Source organism: Aptenodytes patagonicus, chromosome 17 (assembly GCF_965638725.1).
Source record: "Aptenodytes patagonicus chromosome 17, bAptPat1.pri.cur, whole genome shotgun sequence".
Classification (NCBI taxonomy): Eukaryota; Metazoa; Chordata; class Aves; order Sphenisciformes; family Spheniscidae; genus Aptenodytes; species Aptenodytes patagonicus.
The window spans coordinates 9,248,552-9,272,887 of record NC_134965.1 but is presented as its reverse complement, the minus strand read 5'-3'; the positions used below and the strand labels follow the sequence as shown (position 1 = coordinate 9,272,887).

The window sequence follows — 24,336 nt, the reverse complement described above, 5'->3', positions numbered from 1 at the left end:
GCGCCTGCTGGTGGAAGGTAATCAGGGGATGGATTTGCACAGGACAGGAGGAGAAACAGTCCAGCTCCTCCACGGCTCCCAGCGCCGCCTCGCCCTGCGCCCTGCCTGCCTCCGGGCACCTCTTCGGCAGCCTGCCTGTGCTCCCCTGCCAGAGCTCTGGGGGATCCTTCCCCACGAGCGGGCAAGCCATCGCGCTGGGCACCTGCGCTCCTGCACTGGGGCAGAGGCACCTCGCAACACACGTGTGACGTTCGGCCAAGTCGTGGCCAGAGCCAGGAGCAGCAGAGGACGGGCAGGATTCCCCAGGAGACTGCAGGGACTTCCCACGCTCGGTTTATTATTTAAATTCTCAGTGTTTATTTAGTACTTGCAAAATATATCATTAAAAAGGCTTAGCACATGGATTTTCACTAGACATGAAGAAATTCCACCTATTGCACAGTAAATATAATTTTCTACTCTATAGCGAGTAATTGCATTTAATTTTTAAATTTACCTTATTTAAACATTAATGTTTCTAAGGTCCTTTCATCTTACATTTCTCCAGCATCCTCTCCCCAAGCTAGAACAAGCCCTATATTATCTCCTAGTGCAAGATTATAGCAGACCCAGAAGCTCAAACATGAAGGAGTACACGCTCTTTCAGTAATTGTTTTCCCTCAGAGGAATCTGTCCAGGAATGGGTTTGTACTGGTTTTGGCTGGGATGGAGTTAATTTTCATCGTAGTCGCTAAGTTTCTTCACAGTAGGATGGTGCTGTGTTTTGGATTTGTGACCAAAACAGTGTTGGTAACACCCCCGTGTTTCAGCTGTGGCCGAACAGTGCTTGCACACCGTCAAGGTCTCCGTTTCTCACCGCCCCGCCAGCACGTAGGCTGGGGTTAGCAAGAAGCGGGGAGGGGACACGGCTGGGAGAGCTGACCCCAATGACCAAAGGGATATTCCAGACTATATGACGTTGTGCTCAGTGATAAAAGCTGGGGGGAAAAGAAGAGGAAGGGGGGGGACATTAGGAGTTATGGCATCTGTCTCCCCAGGTCACCGTTACATGTGATGAAACCCTGCTTTCCTGGGGATGGCTGAACATCTGCCTGCCGAGGGGAAGTAATGAACGGATTCCTTAATTTGCTTGCTTGCACGCCCAGCTTTCACTTTACCTATTAAACTATCTTTATCCCAACCTACAAGTTTTCCCCCTTTTACCCTTCCGATTCTCTTCCCCGTCCCACTGGGGGAGTGAGTGAGCGGCTGGGTGGGGCTCAGATGCCCACCTGGGCTAACCCACAACAGGGTACTCTGTGATTCCCACTTCTCTAAACAGGCCTGAAAGTTCTTTTGTATGAGCATAAGATACTCTTATCAGCAAAATACAGGCAGTGCAGGTATCATCTTTGTAATTTTCTAACTGCCAAATAATTGTTACAGGCACGTGATGAAACCCAGAGCCCAAAAAGGGTGTCAGCCTGCATCCCCTGACCAGCTGTGGATGATTCTGGTTCGCAGAGATCCGTGAATATTTCACCTCAATTAAACGGCAAGGGGAACCTCACTAGGTTTATTCATAACCATCACTATTGGCAAAATGCATCAGCCAGCACAGCCTGTCTCAGACTCGTCACCAAGAGGGTGGTTGTTCGGAGCACAGCAGAAGACAGACCATCCCAAAAACTGCAGGGAAAACACTGTCAACCCAATCACAGCTGAAACTTAAGCTCCTGTTTGTCACTGAAGGAAGGTAAGCGGTTTGGTGCAAGGCACAGTGTGCGCGTCCCTGGAAGCAGCGCTCTGCATGGCATGGGGTGGAGGTAGGGACTGGTTATTTCTTGCTCTGCAGTCCTCCTTTTGAGAGCTTGTACCCACTGGTCCCTCTGTTTCAGCATGGCTTTTTAGTAAACAGGAGTCCGAGCCTTCTCTTGGTTAGTACCTCTCTAAGGCTACTCTGCGTGCTCGACAGCTCATTGAAATAACCCAGTACAAAAGAAAAAAATGACTTCTCAGCTTAAGGAAACAGACACAAAGCGAGCACTCAGAGTATGACTTGCACATGGCGCCTTCTCCTCTCTTCAGTAGTAAACCATCTGTGAAAGCAAAACACAACACCAACGTCCTGTGAAGGATTTGCTGAAACAAAACCAACTCCCTTTCTAGAACAGCCTGAAGCAAAGCCCCTTCACTCAGGGTGACTTCCCCAGGGTCCGGCTCGCCTGCCTCCTGCCCCCTCGGCATGCACTGACTGCTGGTTATCTTGGATGCTGTACGAGCTCCGAGCACTGCCAGGGAAAGCACTGCTCTCTGGCTCCAGGGGGAACCTTCTGCAAGCCCCACATTCACTACTCTAACAAGGCTTTGCCCGATCTCAAATCGGGTCTACACACAGGAGAAGAAAAAGGCTCGTACCTCACTGTGACAGCCACAGCAGTGCTCTGAAACCTCCTCTTTATCACACACTGGGCCAGCCCAGCCTCTGAACAGCCAGCACAATCAAGAGGGCTTTTCTCTTCAGCACAGACTGGTGATTCTGAGAAAACCCAAATGATTTCAAGATGCCATGAGTTTCCTCCTCTTCCCTGAGAAGGCATTCACCTAGATGGGGCCTGCCTCTCTGGCTGGTGCTTCGAGGCCTAAGCCAGTTGTTGGCTCTTACGCCTCCTCCTGGACTCAGATATGCAGGCAGGTTATCTCCCCCTGCTTGTTGGGCTCCTGCACGTCTCCTTGCAGCAGTAACACCACAGAACAGACTGAAGGGCAGAGTCCTGAGCCACCCTGCCATCTCCTGTCCCCTCAGTGGCTGCTCCCTTAAGCCTACTAAACTCCCAGGATGCACAGTTGAGGTTTGCAAGGAGCAGCCAACGCAGGCACACATAGTGCCCGTTCTGCCAGCCACAGAGAACCACCAGTGATCACACTTGGAGTTTCAGATCTTACCCCACCACCTCAGAAAGCATCATGAGTCCTCCGGCCAGCACTAGCAGGCTTCTGCCTCCCGCAGAGAGGGGAGGACATCCCACCCTTCCGCACTACCCAGCCAGAAACAGGGGAGGAAACGGACATAACTGAGATAAGGTCAGATGGGGGCTGCAACTGGGCAAGGAGCAAGAGCTCGCCATAGACCTTGGCTTTAGGACACAGCCTCCCTTCCCCCAGGGCCCTGCAGCACAGAACCACAGACCGGCTGGGCTAGGCTGTGGAGCAGCTCACAACGTTGCTGAAGAACGCCCGGGAATTGAAATCACTCCTAAGAGACCTGTCCAAAATGTACCAAAGTCTGCCTGTGGAGGGAGCTTCTCACAGGTGTCACCTACCAAGGCAGAGCAACAAATAGTCCAGCAGCCTAGGAGATTTCTCTGAGGACATTTCTATTCTAGACAGCACTTGCAAGAGCGAGAAGCAGATCTTGATAATTTCAGGTGGGACAGATATCACGAGTATCAAGACAGAAAAAACAGGCCAGGCTCTAAGAAAGGACTGCAGTTGCAAAGAGGGAACTTACAGAAAATCAGATGAATTGCACATACACTCATGTAGATGGCAAAGAGCCAAAGCTCACCTTTATCATCACCACCGCTGCCACAATCCCCAGCAGGGCGAAGATGACCAGTCCAATTTGGCCCTTGTTAAACCGCTTCAAGAGGAAGAACTTGGCCCAATCCACCTTCTTCTGGCTGCCAGGTGGGTACCGGAGTTTGTGCATAACCTCCATCTTCAGGTCCCTGATCAAGCAGGCGCGGCGGTGGGAGAAGGTCTCAAAGCTGTGCTTGCCATGGTAGGCGCCTATCCCGCTGTTACCTGAAGGACACAACCCAGGCAGGTCACACCACAGGCTGCGCCAGTCAAACCTTTGGCCACTTGAGGCCACCAGCAGGGCAAGAAGCAGCACAGGAAAATTCCAGTTGCTTGCCAGCTGCAGTGCGTGTTACTTACCCTGCATCTGCCTTGCTGCAGTTCAAAATCACAACTTCTCCTCTATATTCTTTCAGAGAGGAACAGTTGTTCCTTCCTCTCTGCAGCACTTCTGCGTCTCTAAGATGTCCATCTGTACTCCATCCTTCTTCTTCCCCACCCCGTTTTCACTACGTACTCTCCAGTACTTCATTGTGTCCCTGTGTACGCTGTTCCCTGTGCCTCTGAGCCATCACCAGCTCTTCCCTAGATTTAGCTCCCTCTCAAACCCCATGCCAAGGCTCTGAGATCTGACTAGTGCTGTGTGAGAAGGGTTTCCTGAGGAGCCCTGCAGGGTACGTCTCCGTTTTCCAATTCCAGGACAGCATATGCCGTTCGCAGCAGCAGAATGCTGCTGGTTCACAGTCAGCTTGTGAGCACTGTAACACCCAAACCCTCTTCTGCAAAGCTCCCGTAGGCTGTTCCGTAATCTGTTCCAATTCTCCCCGTGCTGAAGTCCTACCCTTCCTCCTGCAATTACTGCTAATCACTCCGATAGCAGCTAATGTTTTTAATGCACCTTTCACATCAGTCTGCACTAAATGCGTCAATCTTCCCAAAAACACACCCAAAGGTTTTTCTCTTTTGGCCCCTTTCCTAATGTACTCCCAGAATTTATTACTGAGATCTGCTATACCGAGACCCTTCGGCTGTAACAGGCGCAAGGGGTACTTGGACACAAACCAACTACTGCTGTTCCCTGGGTCACACCATGCATCAAGTCACAACACTTAAGGAGCCCCAGTAACTTACCAACACCACCGAAGGGTAAGGTTGAAAGAAAGAAATGCATGATGACATCATTTCCAGTAACACCCCCACTGAAGGTTTCCGAGATGACTCTTTTGATTAACTGACAAAAGAAAAAAAACAAACAGAACATTACAAAGGCCAGAAGAGACCAGGCCATGTAACTGAGCAGGACTGCAAGGGGAGCTATGAGCCAACAAGCCATCGTGTGAATTTCCTCTGGCTGATAACTCAGACGAGCCCTCTCCATGCAATGTTAACTCAAAGTGGGAAAGTTCAGAGGAGGGATTTCAAAGCTGGAAATCTGGGAGCTTGCCTCCTTAGCAATACATTAAAAGTAACTAAATTAATCATGAAAGACTGCACGGCACCAAAGAAGAAATTCAGCCTTTTATCCCTCTATTTCACAAAGTCATACAAAGGCAAAGCACTTCAGCAGGAGACTGGGAGCCTCCAGCAGCTCTGGGGATACTCGTGGTCCCCCGTGAGGCAAACGCTACGATTCACAAGCAAAGAGGAGTCGACATGGGCCCTGGGGGGAGCCGTGCCTGGGACTGGCCACGTTCAGGATCGAACTGCGCAGAGATGCCTCCGTGGGGGAGCACAGCCCAGACCCACCTTCTTGTTGTTGGAGAAGACGTACAGGGCAAGGGGCTTCTCCCGACGGTTGATGAACTCAATGGCTTCGTCCACGTTCTTCACGGTCAGAATGGGGAGGACCGGTCCAAAGATTTCCTCCTCCATCACCTTTGACTCCGGAGAAACATCGATGAGGATAGTCGGTGCTGCGGCAAAGAGGAGGGCAGGAGACGGAGTGAGCAGGACAGAAGACGTGGTCGATCACAGGACCTCATCCGGAGCACTGCCTCCGTTCAACACACACCAAGCAAGCCACAGACACATACACAGCCCCCAAAAGGCACCTGCTACCACCTCCCCTCCCCAACAGCTGCCAGAAGCACCTATGAAGCAGGAAGCCTCATCAGCCTCTCCCCCGTGAGCGATCTTCTGCCCATCCAGCAGGCCCAGGATTCTCTTGAAGTGACGCTTGTTGACAATCCTTTCGTAATCCGGAGACGACTTCACGTCTTCCCCATAGAATTCCTGCCAAAGGGCACAGCAGAACCGAAGCGCTCAACAAACCTTCACAACAACCACAGCTCCAGGGCTGCAGCTACAAAACTCAGACCTGGCCTGTAACGGGGACAACTCCCACAGCACGGGGAACTCCACGCTCACCTGCAGAGTCACCTTGATGTTCTCCACCACTTTGCTCTGGATGGAAGGGTCGCAGAGGATGTAGTCCGGGGCGATGCAGGTTTGCCCACAGTTCATGTACTTCCCCCATGTTATCCGCCTGCGGGAGAAAGGGAGATGGTTTCTCCACGGTCAGTCCCTTCCAGCCCCCACAGCCCAGCCAACAACGCCTGAGCGACACCTGCAGCCTGGGGACAATGGCCCACCGAGGGCTTGCAACAGCCTGACCTGCAGGCAACATCCAGGTCACAGTCCTTGTCGATGTAGCAGGGGCTCTTCCCACCCAGCTCCAGGGTGACGGGCGTCAGGTGCTTGGCAGCCGCTGCCATCACGATTTTGCCCACTGTGGAATTGCCAGTATAAAGGATGTGATCAAATCTCTGCTTCAGCAGCTCTGTCGTCTCAGGTACTCCTCCAGTGACCACAGGGTACAGCTCCTGCGGGGCAAACAAGAGCCTTACAGATACCTTGATTTAAAGCAAATATGTATCAAGGGAGCAGCTCTGCATGGGGCAGACTCACTTGTGAGCTGCATTAGAATCTGGACAAAGGATAGAGATAGCAGAGACAAGCTCTGCTCCTTCCCCTGAAATGAAGTTTCACTTGCCATATTGTGCCACGTGAACTAAAAGAAATGGAGGTTGAGGCCAGGGCTGAGTCAGGCTGTGGACCTACTCCCACACATTAAGACCAAGGGCACATACGACCACCAGGCTCTCCCGAGGGCTGTCTCCTTCCTCAGCTCTCGCCCCTCACTTAGAGAAAGCACTAACTCCCTGGAAGAAACCACACAGCGGGGCCCTGCTGTCAGAACAACAGCCTCAGTGACACAGCACAATGGATGCCAGAACTGCCAGACAGTGGAGGAGAAACACCACCTCCTGCTCTTGAGTGTGGTTCAGCAGGACATGAAAACCTGGGCCGTACTGCCACCGAGCAAATGGCACCCAGTTCTCAGGAAGAGCCAGGCGCAGCCAGCATCCAAAGCAAACTTGTGCTTACCTAGAGGCGACCCCAGCACAGTGTCCAAGAGAGCAATTATTGCAGTGAGATATACATGCATGCCTCTTTACACAGTCGTGAATGTCAAAAAGGCTGTCATGTTGCAGCAACATTACGTAGGCACATTAGGTTACACAAACACAGGAAGAATATGTCAACTTGTCTCTATACTCTAGGAGTAATTCAACCCTTCCTGTATCTCCTGCTTACGCTCCTTTGGAGAGAGTAGGCAACTGATTTGACTCTAACCTGCAGGAGCCCTTCGAAAGCATGACAGATATTTCCTCAAGACAATCACTTCAGGCACAGGGCCTCACTCACTTGGTCAAGGTACTGGGGAAGGAGATCAGACACCAGCTGAGCCGTGTTCTCGCAGATCTCCGACGGCTTCACCACCACAGCATTGCCTACAAGACAAATGCAGCACGGCCACTCAGCCCTCGTGCTCCTCTCCCGCCTCCCACAGCCCCACGAAGGAGAGGGGCTGCGGTGGGTCCCCACCTGCTGCGATGGCACCGATCAAAGGCTGCATGACCAGGACGAAGGGGTAGTTCCAGGCCCCGATGATCAGCACCACCCCCAGCGGCTCAGGGCAGACATAGGCCTCATCCCGCATCGTCAGCAGGTCCCTCTTCACAGGTTGAGGGGCTGCCCAGGACGGCAGCTTGTCCATGGCCAGGGCCAGCTCCTTCAGCACGCCCAGGATCTCATGGCTGTACGCGCTGGGCCCACACTGCAACGACAGGGAGCTTGGGGAGGGGATGGTGAAGGCACCCACCTCCCACACCCACTGCGGCACCTCAGGGAAGCAAGGTAAGTTCTGCTGGCTTAAAGCATCTGCCAGGGCAGTTACTGGTCGGGCTGCCCCAAAGGATCCCTGACAGAAGACAGCCAGTCCGGGTGCGTGGGGCTCAACATGCAACAGAAGCCAAAACCTGACAGCCAGGACCTGCCTTCGCAGTCCTGCCTCAAGACTAGCTCCTTCTTAGAAATGGTGGCAGCAGACCTTGGCAGGCCACAGTGAGAACCAGGACCATGGGGAACATCAGCAAAAGCCATCTGGCACGGCAAAGGCAGCCCTTGGCTTTCCCACTTTCCCTTCCAGGCTGACCACTGTCCATGCACGGCTGATGGGAGAAACTCCCGACCAAGCCAGACCTTGTGCAGATCCGCCTTGATGGCTGCCAGGATCTCCTTCTCCTTCTCCTGCACCATCTGCTCCAGGGCCTTCAGCTGCTGCATCCTGAACTCCAGCGAGCGGCACCGGCCTGAGTTGAAGGCGGCTCTCGCCTGTCCAACGATCTGCTGCATCCTCTCCATGGCTGCTCAGCGCTGCGGGGAGAGAGCAGCAAGACCCAGCTCACTACGGGGCCTCCCTCCTACCGATGGAAACTGACCTTTCCCACAGGCATCGGACACGCTCTCAACCACCAGCTGCAATCCCACCTCCCCAGCTCGAGGGCCGGCACCCGCTATAATTCGGTCCCAATTCTGCCGTATCTTTCTGAAACCTTAAATAATTGGCTGCGGTTTGCGACGTAGAGAAGTTTGAAAAGGAGCACAGGAAGCAAATGTCGGTACAATAGTCAGGGTGTCACGCAGGCAACCAAAGGGCAGCTGCTGGCAGGGGCGGAGGTCAGGGAAGGCAGCCTTTCCCCGCACCCCGGCACCGAGCGCTACCCAGCGAGGCCACGGCGAGCGCAGAGCCCCCGAGGGCGGCGCGGCCGGGGGCAGGCGGCCCCTCTGAGGAACCCCAGGGACCCCCGAGCGCCAGGGGGTCCTCCTCTCCCCCCCCCCGCCCCGCGGCGGTGCCTCGGCCCCCGGGAAGGGCCCGCAGCCCCCGGGGCCCCTCCGCCCACCCGGGGCCGCCGCTCGCGTCAGCCGCTTCCGCCTTCCGCTCACATGACGGCGCCGCGCGCCCCCGGAGGTGGAATGGGAGAGGCCGCGGGGGCTACGGCCCGCTCCCCCCCGGGAGGGCGCAGAATGGAAGCGGCCGGCGTGGGGCGGGGCGGGGCGCGTGCCGCCGCGGGGGGGGGGGGGGGGGGAGAGAAGGGGCCCCCAAACCGCCCGTCCCCCCACCCGCCCCCGGTTTTCAGGCCGCAGGTTAACGGTCGGCCCCGGCGGAGGAGAGCGCGGTGCGAGAGCCGAGCGGCTCCGCGGCGGTGCGCGGAAGCGGCTTTGCCGGGCTGCTGAGCCCTTCCACCGCCGGGCAAGGGGCGTTGCAGCCGCGGCGTTGCAGCCGCATCGCTTCCTGCGGAGGCAGCGGCAGGCAGGAACCAGAGCAGCGTCCTTTAGCTGCAGGCGTGAGCTTAAGAGAGCGCAAGAGATGAGGTTGGTTTGGCAAGAGCGTAAGTTAAGAGGAGAAAGAGCAAAAGACCAGAGCGGGGTGAAGAACGTGAACCGACAACCCCCGACCCCAGAAGCCGGGCAGGGCCGGCCCCCCCCCCCCCCCCGGAACAGGCAGCGGCTGCACCGCCAGTACCTTGATTCCTACCGTCAGGGATACTCCTTCCCTCGTCCCGGCGCCTCCGCTTCTGTGGGCTGCGTTGCGGGAACGCCGGCTGCTCGCAAAGGCTGCCAGTCCCCCGCGGACTCTCCCGGGAGCTCCGCCGAGGTGGGGGTGGGACCGGGTCTCGCACAGACCGGGGCCCAGCGGGTTGTGAAATGCTGAAAGTCGTGGGGCAGAGAAACGCATTACGTGAGAAGTCGGGGGTGTGGGGGGAGCAAAGTCCCCCTCGGGGTTTCTTATCTAAGGAGGGTAAATGTCACCGCCAGCTTTACCCCTCGGTTTTTCCCTGCAGAGCAAACGCTGCATGAACTCGCCGAGCACTCGTCTTTGGGTGACGTTTCTGAGCCCCAGTGCTGGTGAAGGGATCGTGGTGCCCTTCCGGCAACCTCCTGCTCAGGTGGGAGGGAGAGACAAGTCGGTCAAGGAAAACTGGCCAGCAAGCACTGAAAACGCAGGTGGTGTTTTGTAGGAGGCAAAGCAATCAACAGGAACACCCTGACCAGGACAGTGGAAATAACCTTGATACAGCACTCACAGGGGAAACAAGATAAAAAAAAAAAAAAAGCAGGGAAAGGAGGCGAGACAAGGCTGGGCTCGTTCTGGTTAAAGATAGTCCTGCCCCAACTTGTTCTAAGAAATGCAAGGGGGTTATTTGAAAATTACTCCTGGGTTTTTATGCGCTACCCTTTCTGACACGCTCTTACACGGGACATTTATTGCTAACGCTCCCGGGCTGAAACTATGCCCAACTAAATCCCTGCCCACCACACACCTCTGCGACCCGCAGGGCCGGCAGCTGGGTGCTCGTGCCCAGGAGATGGGGCTAGCGTGGAGCACACGCTCCTTCCCCCCCCCCCAAAGTTTCGTGACATTTTCCCAGATCAGCATTGCTCCCCGAGGCTGGGGGGGGTGCCCTTTAGCTCAGCAGGCTGCGCCCGAGCCACGACTCCCCCCAGACACAAAGCTTGGCTTTCGTGAAGTCAGTTGGCTTTGCTAACAACTCGCGGGCTGGGGCTCAGCCAGCACATGAACATTTCACAAGCTATTGCACAAATCTCAGCAGTAAACAGTCTGCCGTGGAAAAGAATGACGAGCAACTGCCAATACTTGCATGCAGGAGGCAACATGTGAAAGAAAAACAGGCTCGGCTTGACAGAGCCCTTGCACTGTGGTATATGAAAAGGAGCTGGGTTTGCATTCAAGATGACGCAGGTAGGAGAAGTGGGGACTTTCCTCGCAGGAGCATTACCTGATGCTGACCCGCTCTCCCTGATCCTGTTAGCATCCTTGCAGGCAGGGCAGGTTGGAGCTCTGTCCAGGCACCGTGCTGTCTGGAGGTCCAGGGAAAATTAGATAAGGAGTCAATGCTACTGCAATCAGAGTAAGTGTCTTTGAGCTCTCGGCGTGATTACATTGTGCCTGGGGAAACAGTGCTGCGCTGCATCCTCTGCAGGCAGCGCACCCACCACGGGATGTCTGCAGGAGCAGGGAGATGGTGATTTACCTACGTTTTCCAGAGTGGCCATTCGCCAGAGCCTGCAAAATTCTCACCCTTCAGCCCGAGGGTTTTCATGCCACAGCAGTGCTTCTTGTGCTTGGTGTCACACACAGCACGCAAACGTCCCAGCTCCCAGTTCATCCCAGTGGCCAGCAGGCTGGTACCGTGCCACGCTTCTGCAGAACACCTGATCTTGAGGCTCCTTGGTATTCGCAGAAATGAGACAGCAGCAGCGTGGCTGCATCCTGGGAGACGGTCCCTTTTGGTCCTTCTCAGGGACATCTTTTAGCCAATTACGGACAGGAAACAAGGCTGAGGGCTTTTTAAGTGTTGCAAAATATCAGTTGAGTCTCCCCGGAGCAGCTGGGCGAGACACGCGGATTTCAGGGAAGTGGGGGATCTCAAGTGAGATGGAAGATTACCCCAGACAGCACCTGATGAAACGCATGGTCTGCAGCGTGCTCCCCACGCCTAGGAGCTGACAGTATTTTCTATTTTTATTCGGTCACTAAGAAACAATAAAGGAGGGAACTATTTATGGGAAAGTAATTGAACTCCAGAGGAATCGGGAGGTAAGCAGTGCTGGGGGTGCTCTAATCCCCAGGGCTATACTTACAGCAGCAGGAGACATTTTATTGAGCAGACTCCCCTCTCCCCTCCATTCCTCACAGCCCCTTGCTCTCGCTCCCCTCTTGGAGTCAATTATAGCAAGGCACCACGATGAGACAGGCTCCTGCTCTGCGCTGGGCCGGAGGAGCATGCCTTTGTGCTGTTCCTTGCCCCGCTCCCAAAAGCATGCAGCAGAGCCTGGGGAAGGAGGACTTTGGTTTAGAAGATAAGCTGTGCAGTATTTGGTTTCAAGAGTCCACCAAATAACACAGCTAATCAATAAAACGTTTTTTTCACTCACACACCACAGTCACAGAACTTCAAGTTTTTAGCTAGGCTGACGATCTTCAATTTCTGCTTAAATGTTTACCTAGTCTAGAGCTCCAAGTGTTTTCTAAAAGTCACACAATCCGGCCAGTGGCACAAGAATATGGGCAGATACAGAAGCCCAACCAGCACTCAATCATAAAAGTGGGTACAGAAGATTAACAACAGGGAGAGATTTTAAGGAACCTACACGAATAAATGCAGCTCAGTTCATTTATGGCATCACTTGTTTTGAAAGCTGTGGCTGATCTCACATTTGCAAGAACAAGATACTGTGTAGTACAGAGCCATGGTCTGTGGGCTGCATTGTAGACATAGCTGGGGCCATGGAAAATGTGAAAGCGACACAAAGAAACAATGAAAATGATTGGCACAAAGACTGCAACAAGACTCAACAGCACCACTGGAATTTAGTTTGCTTTCAGCCCAAGAGGAGGGGGGAGCCTGCCACATACAAAAGCCTATTGAAAAGGTGTTTGTCCGAAGAAGCAGTGCCAAGACTTAGTTAGATTGGGCTCCAGCTGACTTAAAGACCTCAAGAGAGGGGTTACTGAGCTGTACTGCACTGATCTACAGAAAGGAGGAGCTATGTGGGCACTTACTAAAAAGCCACAGCCAGGGCTATGGCTCAGGTTGGACAGGGTAGTCCAGGATAAAAGGAGATTTGCTTAAAGACTTAAAAGGCATCCTGGACAGTCAAAAGATAGTGGCAAGCAGAGATCTGAGCAGACAAAAAAAGTCAAAGGATCAAAATTTAAAAAAAAAAAAACCACAAAAAATAGGAGAGGAAGCAGGAGTCAAAAAGGAGGTGGGTCACAAGCCAGCCTATCTCAATTTCAAAGCCTCAACAAGCTTTGAAAGCAGCAGTATCCAGCTTTTCTTGCTCTAGACGAAAAAGCAAGCTTCCCTTTTCGGTGCAGCTGGGCTGTGCACTGCACAGTGCTGCGACACCAGTGGATCACAACAGTTACTGCCTCTGAACCCAGAGGTGACAATAGTAATACCCGGACATTGCTGTACGAGAAAGCAGCAAGAACTATGCAGAACCTAGCGAGTCCCAGGAACAACTTACACCTCTCAACTGAAAAATGTCTCAGAATAATTCGTAGTACCTTAGTTGCAAGTTAAATTAACTAGATTTCATTCTCCGTATCAGAGGAAGGGCTGAGAGTTCCACTTCCTGCTTATAAAAAGCAGCAAGTGTCAGAATCAAAACGCGTTTTAGATTCCTCAGTCGACATTATACACTATGGAGAGAGTGGAACAAGTATGGAACATGGTGCTCTTGAGTAGATGCTAGAGAGCTGAACTAGAAAAGCAGCACATCAAATACCTCCTTTCAAGTTCTATCTTTCAAAAGGCTGAAAAAAGTATTTGGTAGAAACAAGCACCTGCTGTTCAGTGCAGAGAGCTGAAGACAGAGGACAGCTTCAGGATCTTTGTGGAATGAGTTTATGCAGAAAGACAGGCCATGAACATTGGTCTCCTCCTCCTGAGAGCAGCAAACAAGAATAGCCCTTTTCTTCTCCTCCTGTTTGTGCAGCTGTAGTCTTGCTGGCAAAAGTGGAAGGAGAATGAGCTTGAATCCTGAGGAAAAAAAAAAACAAACCAACAAAACCCAGTGAGTTCTTGGGAAAAGCAGCCTATTTCCTAGATTTGTGCATTAAGGCTTTTGCTTTGTCCCTAGATTCATGTTCAGACGTAACATTAGCACTCCCCGCTCACTCCTTCCTCATCCTCTTTTATCGTTATGTGCCAGTCACAAGTGTAGGGTTTTTTTAAATAATACATTGGGAAAAATTTGACAGTACAGCTAAGAAATACAACAGCCACACACCAGCTACCACAGCACACCTCAGCTGGGGAGAAGATACTAGCTACAAGGTGGACAAAGCCTGTTTTTCGTAAAGTTTGCATAGAAATTGTAACTTACTGCCAGTTTTTGTCAATTAGCTCTGCATATGCTGTTTTGGCAGCCCAGACAGCTCCTCTTTGCTAGAGGCACCTTGCTGAAAGAACATACAGCTGTTACCCAGGAACCTGCTTACCATATTTGTTTTCAAATCCAAGTTTAAAAAACCAAAACAAAACAGGGTAAATTGTTTTCCTAAAGCAAGTGAAAACAAACTCAGGGACACTTTGTGCCAGAGCTATCCAGAGATAACGAACTCAAGCGAGTTGCCCCATCCTGCCCTGGTGGCATGTCCAACTGCTGAGGCGAGCATCTCTTGACCCAAGCAGGGAACATTCAGCAACTCGTTTAACCAGCCAAGTACAGACCATTTCTTTGACGTTAACACCGTTGGCCTTTGGTTACAGAGACACACAAACTTGGTTTTACCATAGAAACACTTCTAGTGTCAGCATTTATTTTACTTTAATATACATTTATACAGGCCATAATAAAAAGGCTATTACGCAACAGTTCAGTGAGTTATTACCTAGTTTCAAGAATAATGCATGCAATTACAAAGGAGAGGTAGAAACACCGTATTAAAGACCTAAAAATACAAACATTATATAAACAAACACTTTCAAATTAACTGTTGGAATTTCATACAGATAAATAAGCTAAAAAGTACATTACTCTGTCAAAGTAAAGGAAACACATGGTTATCCGAACACTGAAACAATATTTTGATGTGTAAGCCCTGTACAACTTTGTCAAATAGTTCAGACCACTGTGTTTTAAGAGGATTAAAACAATTTTGTCCTGGAGAATGGTTTATTCAAGTATTCAAGCAGTTGAGTAACAAAAAAAAGTCCCAAAAATAAAGTATAGGAACCATTTCCAGAGAATCTGATCTGCCTAAATACTTCGCAAATCGCTGTCCTGATGATCTCATGGGATGCTTGAAATGATAATGCCTATAAGGCTAAATGAAGCTTCCCACCTCTCCCCCAAAATGCACACAAAATAATCCTGATTTTTCACACACTGTATGTAGATATTCTACATCAATTTACCAGCATCTCAAACCCCAACATTATTTTCTGTTTTTGCATGGTTCCTTGCAGAACCTTTCAGTTTACAGTATTTATAGTAATACTGCCCAAGAAACAAACTACAGAGAACTGTCATTACACCCCTAAAGACTGCAGGCATTAATGCACATATCGCATGCACAACAAAAGATGCAACCAAATCTATATAAAAAGCAAACAACCAGCAACTCAACATTGCTATTACTGAGAAAGTCCAGAGCAGTAGTTACTCAAGTATTAGACAAACAGGTATAAAATGGAAAGGTTCACGTGAATACAAGTTTTTACAGTTTGTTTGAAAGTCTTCTAGAAGCTACATTTGAAATTCTGAAAAGAATTTTATGTACACTGAAATGAAATTCAGCCAAGTCCATTGTGCCTTCTTTCTCTTTTTTATATAGTTCTTCAAAAAAGAATATACAGTTGCTTTAGTAAATTAGTGCAAAACAAAATATTTTGGAAGAAGATCATCAAACTGTATCCACATCAGCTGAAAACCCACTGGGGATTTTGCACAGATGGAGCACAATTTCTTCCATTACCATCTTTCCCCCGTGTAAAAGAGCTCTTTCTCACCATCCCTTCATATGACAAGCTGAGCCATGTTTACAACATGTGAGCTCCGATACAAGCCAGCTTAGCCCCGAAAGCTTCGAACAGCACTTGCACATGGTTAGGGTTTCCCAAATTCACTCTGCCACATTTTTCTGACAACTTAAAAATTTTTTTCACAAACTTTAGAGGGAGTCTTCTGAGGGAAATGTCTTTTTGTACCTGATGCAGAAGGATCCACTCTCTATAAACCTCATGAGGAAAATAAAAAAACAAACCCTGATCGTTCAAGTTCAAAGCACATGTACAAGGATCAGTTTGAAATGTGAAGAGAGATTCTTTTAAATTCCATTGCTAGGAAGAAAAAGGAGCTGCTGGATTGGTAAGGCAAGTGTACTTTTGGAATTTCTCCTCTTTGAATATGCTGCTGTTTCTTTGGTAGTCACCACAGAAATGTAAGAATCATCTTCCACGTGGGGCAGAACAAGGACAACAATTAAGCTGTAGTGAAAAAAGGGCAGTATCACTGATGTGGTCCCTTATGTTCACACCATCTGGTCCTCGGGATATTCCTACTGCTCATATACAGCCACTGTGCTATAGCAAAGTGCGGAAAGCCTTCGCTCGATGCTAGATTTATCTGGAAACAGAGAAAGGTAAAAAATAGGTAATGACTTCAGTGTTACTTTACAATGTGTTAATTCCATGTAATTTTCAGTATTTTCATTATTCAATATAAACTTACACTTGTGTACATTTTCTATATCTGCAGGGTCTTGCAGTATTTTAGTCAGTCCTTCCAGCAGCAAGGCTGCTTTGTGGTATCGATATGTAATATCTTCAGTTTGCTGAAACATCTCATCCAGAGCTGCCGACTGTACCTGGAATCATTCAGGAGATTCAGTTACATAAACTGCATTAGGCAAGTAACTAAATGAAAAATTCAAAATGAATGATATGTAAGTGTCATTAAGAAACTATTTTTCAGCCTTAATTTAGCCGATCTGGTTTTATAACTGTAAGACAACAAAACGAAGTCTGAGAGAATATAGCGCCTGTGCTGTATTAACTAAGAATATTCTGCACATATAAGCTATAAAAGCACTTTTTGATCTTTTGTGTTTACATGTGTTACAACAACATATGAATAAATATGCTTGTTCTTATACCTACATTCTCTCGTAAAGACGACAAATTAATTGTGCATGGCTACACCACTATCAGGGTTAAGCACAGTATTTGCCAGTATCTTTTGTGTGACACCTATGTTAAAAAGACTTCCCTCTCATCAAAAAAGCAGTTAAGTTTCCTGTACGGTTACTGCATCTGCTCCACGGCAGATAGAAAGTTTATCAGTTACATGAAGAATCTTCCACATGTTTGCTACCATTTTTGCTTTGTATGGACAGGCTGATGTTCTTCAAATTGACCTGGTAGATTGATGAAGCTCCTTCTGTTGCTTCTATGCTCCAGTAAGCCTTACTGGATGAGACTTCAGCACACAGGGCTATGTGGCTTAGGAGTTCATTTCCTAGTGTTTATGTACCAAATGTGCTGATGTAGGGGAAATGTCCCTGAGGAGCAGCATCTGCCAGGAACTTTAGCCACAGTTAAGGCAGGGCAGGAAAGAGAGTGAAAGACTAACAAAAATTACCATGAACAGAATTCTGGAAACACACATTCTGTTTTTTGGTTATGTAGAAGAGATATGTGAGAAAAGGAAGCGATTCATCTCTGTGGCCTCTCATTTAGGTAAAAGGAGTGACTTACCATTTCTACAGCACAGCTGTAGATGAGTTTCTCTGCAGTTACACTGTTGATTTCATCAATGAACCTTTGCTTGTCCGAAAAGAAACGATTCAACTTTTCCGTCAATTTCTTGCACATGCCGATACAGAATTTGTATCTCTCATTGAGGCTTTTCACAACTGGAAGAAAGGTAAGAAGAAATTTAAAAAAAAAAAACCAACAACAAAAAACAACACAGCCTAAGTTCAGCTTTTCCCAGCACTAGCAAAGTCAATCTGTTTAAACTTGTGCTTTTAATGTTTATTTACTCTGTCACTTCTATGAATTAAGTATATATCAAATAATTTCCATTTAAAGTTAATGACTGCCCATTTCTTAACAGTTTCTAGCTGTATCTTTGTTTACTATCAGAATTGTGCAATTGTACATATCTACAATTCTCTTGTACAGAAGAAAACAAATGAATGTTGCAACTTAAGCTTTTTGAGTGATGTATCAGCAAAGAAAATTCACAAGCAAAGCAAATTAGATTATGTTGCATCTACCTTGCTTAACAGCAGTGGATGGGTTCAGTTTCCCCGATTTGACCTGTGCTTTGGCAAGATGCAGAGAAGATGCTAGTAACTGCGCAGCTTTCATATACAACACCAGCTGCTCTACTTGTCTAGGGAGGGGGGGGAAAAAAAGAAGTAATTATGTAGCAAAACACCTTTCTTGAACACATTCAAGCCATGGGCAGACAGCACTTTTTAATCACAACCCTACACAGGACCCAGCAGCAGCAGCAAAGGCAGACATGTTTAAAATGCAATGCCACCCCTCCCTTCCCTTCACAAACGCTCTGTCACGGGTTGAGAGTACATCTGCTCATCTAGTAGCTGCAGCAGCAAATGCAAACTGCTTTAATGTAGGCATTTTAAAAAGGAACACTTATTTGTGGTGACTGATGGCCCGAGGTCAATGTCTTAGCACAAGCAACTGGATGTACTTTTCCCGCAGCATCATTTCCTATGGAATTCTCAGCTGTGAAAAGCAAACACTTTGCAGGTTTTTGTGGGTTTTTTTTTGTTTTTTCCCCCCCAGGAAGAAGGCAGGAAGTGGAACTGCCCTTTCCCACCACTCCAAATTTCTATTATTTCTCATTGTTTCTGATTTTGTATTAGGGCTGATTGGTTCCACTGAAAAAAAGTCAAATTTGGACACTCCTTCCTGCTTTCCCAACCTTCACCTCAGTGCTACTGCTTCAGCCTGGCTAACAGGAACAGAAGAGGGCCCGGATCTGACAGAAGCCGGTACACGAATTTCCAGGCTTAGAAGTGCTATGCTGCACTCAAGCCTGAACTCCTCACCACCTTCCCCAACTTATGTGGCAGGCCAGTAAACACTGTCCTTTTATTTGTCTGCTAGCAAATGTCGCTCTATCCTTTGCTCTTTCTGATCTGTCCTCAGTTGTTAAAAATGTATTCTTATAAAAGATTCTATACAGTAAAACAATCACTCCCAACAAAAAGGGCATAGTTCAAACACATTTTTGATGTATTCAATATTCACTAATTCTCTTGATACTATTTGACTGCATACTTACCCCCATTCTTTGCTTAGCTGGCTGATCTGATCAACAACTATGCTCTCTTGGATTTGGTACAGCGATACTGCAGAAGTACACAGGTCTGGGTTTCCTCCTCGTACTGCTGTCAGATCCAGAACACATTCTGTAAATGTCAGCATCATGTTTAGATGACGCAGTGTATCTGTATGTTCTCTCTGTCAGAGGGAAAGATGACAACAATTTAACCATTATAAGCCATAAGGCTTTAAGTACACTTAAAACTCATTAATAATTTGAGGATTTCTTGGTATGTCAATTCTATGCAGAAATCACATTGTAGCAGAGCCAGCACTAGGGACAACAGAACCAAATGGGTCCAAACAGATCAAGAGATATTAACTTGTTCTCTTTGTTAACGATTTCAAGATAGTGTAGCTTATACTTAAGAGTCTTTTCAACAAAGCCAAAGGAGTTGGGACATGGAGTTCTATGTTTGTTGAAACCTGAGCAACTAAAGGAATCACAAGTGGGATATATTACTTGTTATTATATTATCAGCAACCCAAAAGTATGCTCGGCACTTGTATGAGAAGCCAGGAGGAACATTTGGCTTTTATTATATAACAGACTTGATACCTACAAGAGAACTGATCTAAAGCTGCATACTTATCTACTTCACTCTAATTTACGCTTCTTGGTGACTAAAATGGATACTACATGCATAGTCTCTGCTAAAAAAAAAATTAGCCTTCAAAACTAATCAAACATATCTTAGCAGTATTTATAATCTTTTCATTAGTAATACAGGTCTAAACATATTTTAAACTCTATCTGTGGGAAGAATACAGCATACTGTCAAACATTCATGTTACAACATAGAGATTCAATAGAGATCCAAACACCTTCCAGCAAGATGCGAATGAGAAGACAGAACAGCAGTCTGCCTTGAGAAATTTACAGTCCAAGGATAGCATTCTGGTGAAAGACCACCCCAATTTGTGTTTTTAAAGTGTCACTCCTCCACACATTTTAAAAAATATAGGACACTCTTCCCACAAGTAAGATTTAATGTTATCCACTGACTGTGAAGAAGCAGTTAAAAACAATGCCCAGAAGGACATTGCTACTGTCAGCACCCACGTCCAGAGACTTGGCATTAAAACAGAGGCCTCTTTGGAAGGCTCTAGTGAACAAAAGCAGTCATGTTCCTTTGGTTACCTATTGAAATACATGAAATGCCAGGAGTAACTACCAAAAAGAAATTGGCCACAATTGATACAGGAGTATTTTCAAGATCTTAAAAAGGAGTATGTGAGACAGTGAAGAGGAAACTACGAAGTGCACTGAGCAGTCCTGTTTTTACCACGTCTCTGTTTTAGCAGCATTATACATTATAAAACATTAAATTATTTTTTTATACCTCCATTAAAGTTTCCTCAGGCAATTCAGGAGCTTCAAAAGTGATAAAGCCCTCTAAGCTGGGAGGCGAAGTACCATAAGGCATGTACTTCAGACTCGGAGCTGCCTCGGCTCCCGGAGGAGAAGAACCCATATAAATACCAGGAGGAGAGCCCATATATACACGGCCACTAGTAGAGCAGAGAGACCCTCCAGAACTGTTTGATCCAACTACAAGAAAAATAACACACACATTCAGTCTAATAGGTTGTTCCATCTCGCAGCACTGAGGCTGCAGATGATAGCAAATGACAAATCAGTAGTCATCAGATTCACTCTTGGGAGGCTCTCCTCATTGTTCCTTGCATCACTCTGTAGAGAATGCAAAAGCTACACCTTAATGAACAGTGACTTTTTATAACACAGATTCTGGGAAATGGTTGACAAGGATTCCAAGGCAGACAGCCCAACAGTACAGACCAAAGGTTGTGCTGTAGTTCACAAAAGCACACTGCTGCAGACTCCTGCTCATCCTGAGCAGATGAAGGCCTTTACCTTGAGATCTTCAATATTTGGCAACATAGCTGACATGCCGAAATGCAGTCAGCTCACACCTCTTGTGTGCCATTTCTGGTACAATGCACAGCAGCAGGCAAAAATGCAGAATCAGAAATCTAACTTTTCCTCTCCACTTTTGTCACAGAGATCTATTATGCTCCCTGTGGTGGAGTAAAGCTGTGTACACAGGAGGTTACACACCGCTGTATCGTAAATCCGTGCCTCTGGCCCTCTCTTTAGGAGAGAAAAGGCAGAAGTTGCCCGATATTAATCTCTACTTTACAGAGCACTTTTACTGTATGGCCTAGAGGACCTACTGTGCAAGGCAGTAAGCAGGTTACTGGCCCAAGAAGTAGGCAAGCCTAAATATTGTGTTTGAGGACAGTCCACAGTTGTCAGGAAAGTCTTACCTGAGGTGGTTCTTGTTCTGAGGACCATATGGGTGCAGGTAGGAGGGGTGGCGCTGCTTGGAGGGGACCCAACAGTAAACATAACAGCCCGAGAACTTGCCCCGCCTCCCATGGAAGGAGGTGCCATTGCAATTCCATAGGCCCCTGCTGGAGCTGGAAGAGAAAATTTCAGCAAGTTAGTCCCTATTACATATAATCATACCAATAAGTAATTATATGCAGCAAATTGGAGCACTGCAGCACAACATGCTTTGATGTAGATCCAAGACTTGGACTAGTTAGAAGTTCTGACAGCAAATACAACAAGCTGAGTGGACAGCCTTGGCGATATACAAAAAGAGTCAAGAGGCAGTCTTCATACATCTTTTTACCTTCCATCTCTCTCCACTCTACCCTCGCCTAGAAAAGAGCAACAGAGGCTCTGAGAGCCTCAGGACACCAGTCCTGCAGCAAAAGATACAACAGAAAAATTCTAAAGGCAGACCATGACAAGTCTGGAGGCTAAAGACCAGCCCTGCCTGCAGAACTCCTTCCATCTGCTCAAAAACAAGGTGAGAACTCCTGGTGACCACTTGGGGCAAGGGACAAGCTGGGGGAGGGAAGAGGAGAAAAATGACCCAGAATTACATAAACTGGCTTTCATAGGAAAACAAGATGGAATTAGGAAATGAAACAGCCACAAATGTTGTATTAAAAATAAAACCAAATAAAAAAAAAAAACAAACCCCTTTAGCGAGTATAGGCAGTTGAGATATTTCTGTGTTTAGCACAGAAATAGATATTTTCCTGTCTCAGTTATTTTTAAAGCTATGCTGAAGAAATGGAACATATCCCCTTCTGTACTGAGGCTAAAAATTGACAGAACCAATTATCGAAGTTGGAAGCAGAACTGTATCTAGTTGGCACTCCATAAAACCCCTAGCACATAAAGACAGCTTGGATGTATCAATCTGTTCCTTACCTGTATCCATCGGTCGCTCTGTATTTAGGCTGTCTGTACTGCCTTGATATAACTGGCCACCAAGGGTAGTCTTTACCTGTTGATCTGATAGCTTCCCAGTACTAACAGATCTAGACAGAAAAATGTATGAATTCACAACAAAGTTCTTCAGTAAGATCCTCCTACCTAACTTGCAACTAAGGCTGACTTTCAGATTCTTGGTATTTATTATAGAGAATCCTTCAACAAAAATACAGAAAATTTTGAAGTCTTGCTGTTCATCATGGACCTACTGAAATAGAACTAACCATAAAGGGACCTTTTTCTCTTAAAAATTCATATTGCAAATTTTGCATATAGATTTTCAAGCAAAAACTGTCACAGAAGCAATGAAAATTCCATATTCAGATAATCAAAACAAAAGGGAACTAGACAGCAACACAAAGTGCTCCAGGAAGTCCATGCTATATTTATACACAGTACAAAATGTTTCTGTTGTATTCACCAAACCTCAGCATCTCCTCACAGCTCACTTTTTGCATGCTCTTCCCCTCCAAGTTGCTGTGTGCAATGTATGTTCTTCTGCCAAGTCACCTACCCAACTTTACAGGTTATAAATATTACAATGCCTACCTGCCAAATGTAGTTTTACTGTGCTGTTCTCCTGCCTGCTTTTCACCTCCTTGGGTCGAGTGGAAGTGCGTGAAATCCCTTGGGTCAGTGATGTCTTTAGGCTGCAATGGGGTATCTACCGAGCCCTGGCGATTAGCCAGGGCCAGTAAGTTTGAGGACGCTTGAGTTTTAGGTATTTTGAAAGGAGCTGTTGCCTTTAAGAATCAAGACCAAGAACACACAAAAAACAAGGTTAGAACCCCAAAATATTCTTGGGAATTGTTTCAGGCAGCGTGTTATCACTTCACATTTTACTGACAGTGGCAAACTTAACAAACCTTAGTAGGAGAGCCAATGATCGTTGGTAATGGATTTTTGAACAGCCAGTCTGAACTCCTAGGTGACGATCCCATATGTTTGGTAGGTGATGTTCCCAAGCTACCTGGCCTGCTTGGTTGTGGAGAATGACTGTATCCATACCCAGCATAGGATGGACATATTGGGTCTGAATGCTGCTTTCTGAGCTTCTGCTTGTTTTGGTAAATATCTGTGAGAGTAGGAGCACTCTGCAACCTCGCTCCCATCAAATGTGACTGTGGAGACTGAGATGGTGGTATCGGAGAACCTGTGGGGATGAAAAACAATGACGTAAAATTCTACTTGCAGTGCTTGGAAAAATCTATCAATGAAGCCCAAAATGCCAGAGGTCAACATTAAACTGAAAGGAGATGGGACTGCAAATATCGTGAGGTATGTTTGATCATCAACTCACTAGATGGCAAGGAGAACAGATTTAGCCTGTCGGTTATTCGGACTAAGGCTGATGAGATGTTCAAGCTGCCAAATAGGCAAGATTTCAGGGTGACAGCTGTACTGGCAGCTGCAGTACCTCTGGCAACCTGCATCAAGACAAATGAAGGGTTGGATTCAACAGGAATGGCATAACCAATACTGAAATTTCAAGTGCAGCCACCAAGACTCTAGGTAGAATAGAGCTTCTCAAGTACTGGAACTATATTCTTGCAAACAAGTGCATGAATGCAACACTGCATGTTTATGACTTGTTTTGTACATAATGACTTCATTTGCAGACACAAAAGGCAGCTCATCTCATGGTTCCTGCAAGGAAACTAGGTACTAAAAAGAACCAAATTATTCCGATGAAACAGTTTGGGATCATAACTTTGGGCAGTCATTTACTTTTTAGTCTGTTGGACTGAATCTTTTTCAAAAGCTTACTACGTACAAAGGAAGTCCACACTTAAGTACAAGTGCAAAGTTTCTCCTAAAGCAAATGGAAATGGAAGAGCTGTAAGCAATCATTTAAACAGAGGGCTTTGGGGAATTATCTCTTATGAACATCTCACCTACTCAAAGGTGCCCTTCCTTTTTCAAAATAAGGAACCTGAAATTTGATGAAATGGTCTCTTCCTTGTGATATTTTTATGTCTCATGATGAGGAACTGTGCAAAGTTACAAACAGTACATAAGACTTCAGCTTTATGGCCATAGCTTCCCCGATAAAATGCCTATCTTTGTAACCTCAAAGAGCTGACACTGAAGCGACAATTTCACTCACCTTTTTAAAAAAAAAAAAAAAAAAAAGGGGGCAAAACTGAAAATGAACCATACTAACTAGGTAAGATTTTTAAGAACTGGCCAAGACAATCTTCTGAAATAGGCTCCGTTTCA

The 24,336-nt window shown here is 47.4% G+C and overlaps 2 protein-coding genes across 6 annotated transcripts in view; both read right to left on the bottom strand.

The window, feature by feature from the left end:
• Positions 1-318: 318 nt before the first annotated feature.
• On the bottom strand, positions 319-9,936 carry LOC143168183 (aldehyde dehydrogenase family 3 member A2-like). Of its 5 annotated transcripts, none has more exons than XM_076354368.1 (13): positions 9,730-9,936; positions 9,431-9,615; positions 8,107-8,280; positions 7,450-7,681; positions 7,270-7,355; positions 6,175-6,383; positions 5,929-6,046; positions 5,652-5,793; positions 5,308-5,474; positions 4,693-4,792; positions 3,548-3,786; positions 2,398-2,518; positions 319-2,078 (listed from the first exon to the last, which is right to left on the bottom strand). In XM_076354368.1, the coding sequence occupies exons 3-12, from the start codon at positions 8,266-8,268 to the stop codon at positions 2,441-2,443; spliced, it is 1,533 nt and encodes a 510-aa protein (XP_076210483.1). In that variant the 5' UTR covers positions 8,269-8,280; positions 9,431-9,615; positions 9,730-9,936; the 3' UTR covers positions 319-2,078; positions 2,398-2,440. The 5 variants fall into 5 exon arrangements, with proteins under 5 accessions (XP_076210483.1, XP_076210482.1, XP_076210486.1 ...); XM_076354367.1 differs by having other exon boundaries at positions 9,443-9,615; XM_076354371.1 differs by lacking the exon at positions 2,398-2,518 and having other exon boundaries at positions 9,443-9,615.
• Positions 9,937-14,226: 4,290 nt separating this feature from the next.
• The window catches only part of ULK2 (unc-51 like autophagy activating kinase 2), a 41,040-nt gene continuing 30,930 nt past the window's right edge, over positions 14,227-24,336 (bottom strand). The window contains exons 19-28 of the mRNA XM_076354863.1: positions 22,983-23,269; positions 22,666-22,859; positions 22,054-22,163; positions 21,093-21,245; positions 20,147-20,355; positions 18,763-18,941; positions 17,723-17,841; positions 17,199-17,356; positions 16,174-16,309; positions 14,227-16,068 (exon numbers count right to left, since the gene is read on the bottom strand). Coding sequence (XP_076210978.1) covers positions 16,001-16,068; positions 16,174-16,309; positions 17,199-17,356; positions 17,723-17,841; positions 18,763-18,941; positions 20,147-20,355; positions 21,093-21,245; positions 22,054-22,163; positions 22,666-22,859; positions 22,983-23,269 — 1,613 coding nt within the window. The 3' untranslated portion in view covers positions 14,227-16,000. The remainder of the gene's footprint in view (positions 16,069-16,173; positions 16,310-17,198; positions 17,357-17,722; positions 17,842-18,762; positions 18,942-20,146; positions 20,356-21,092; positions 21,246-22,053; positions 22,164-22,665; positions 22,860-22,982; positions 23,270-24,336) is intronic.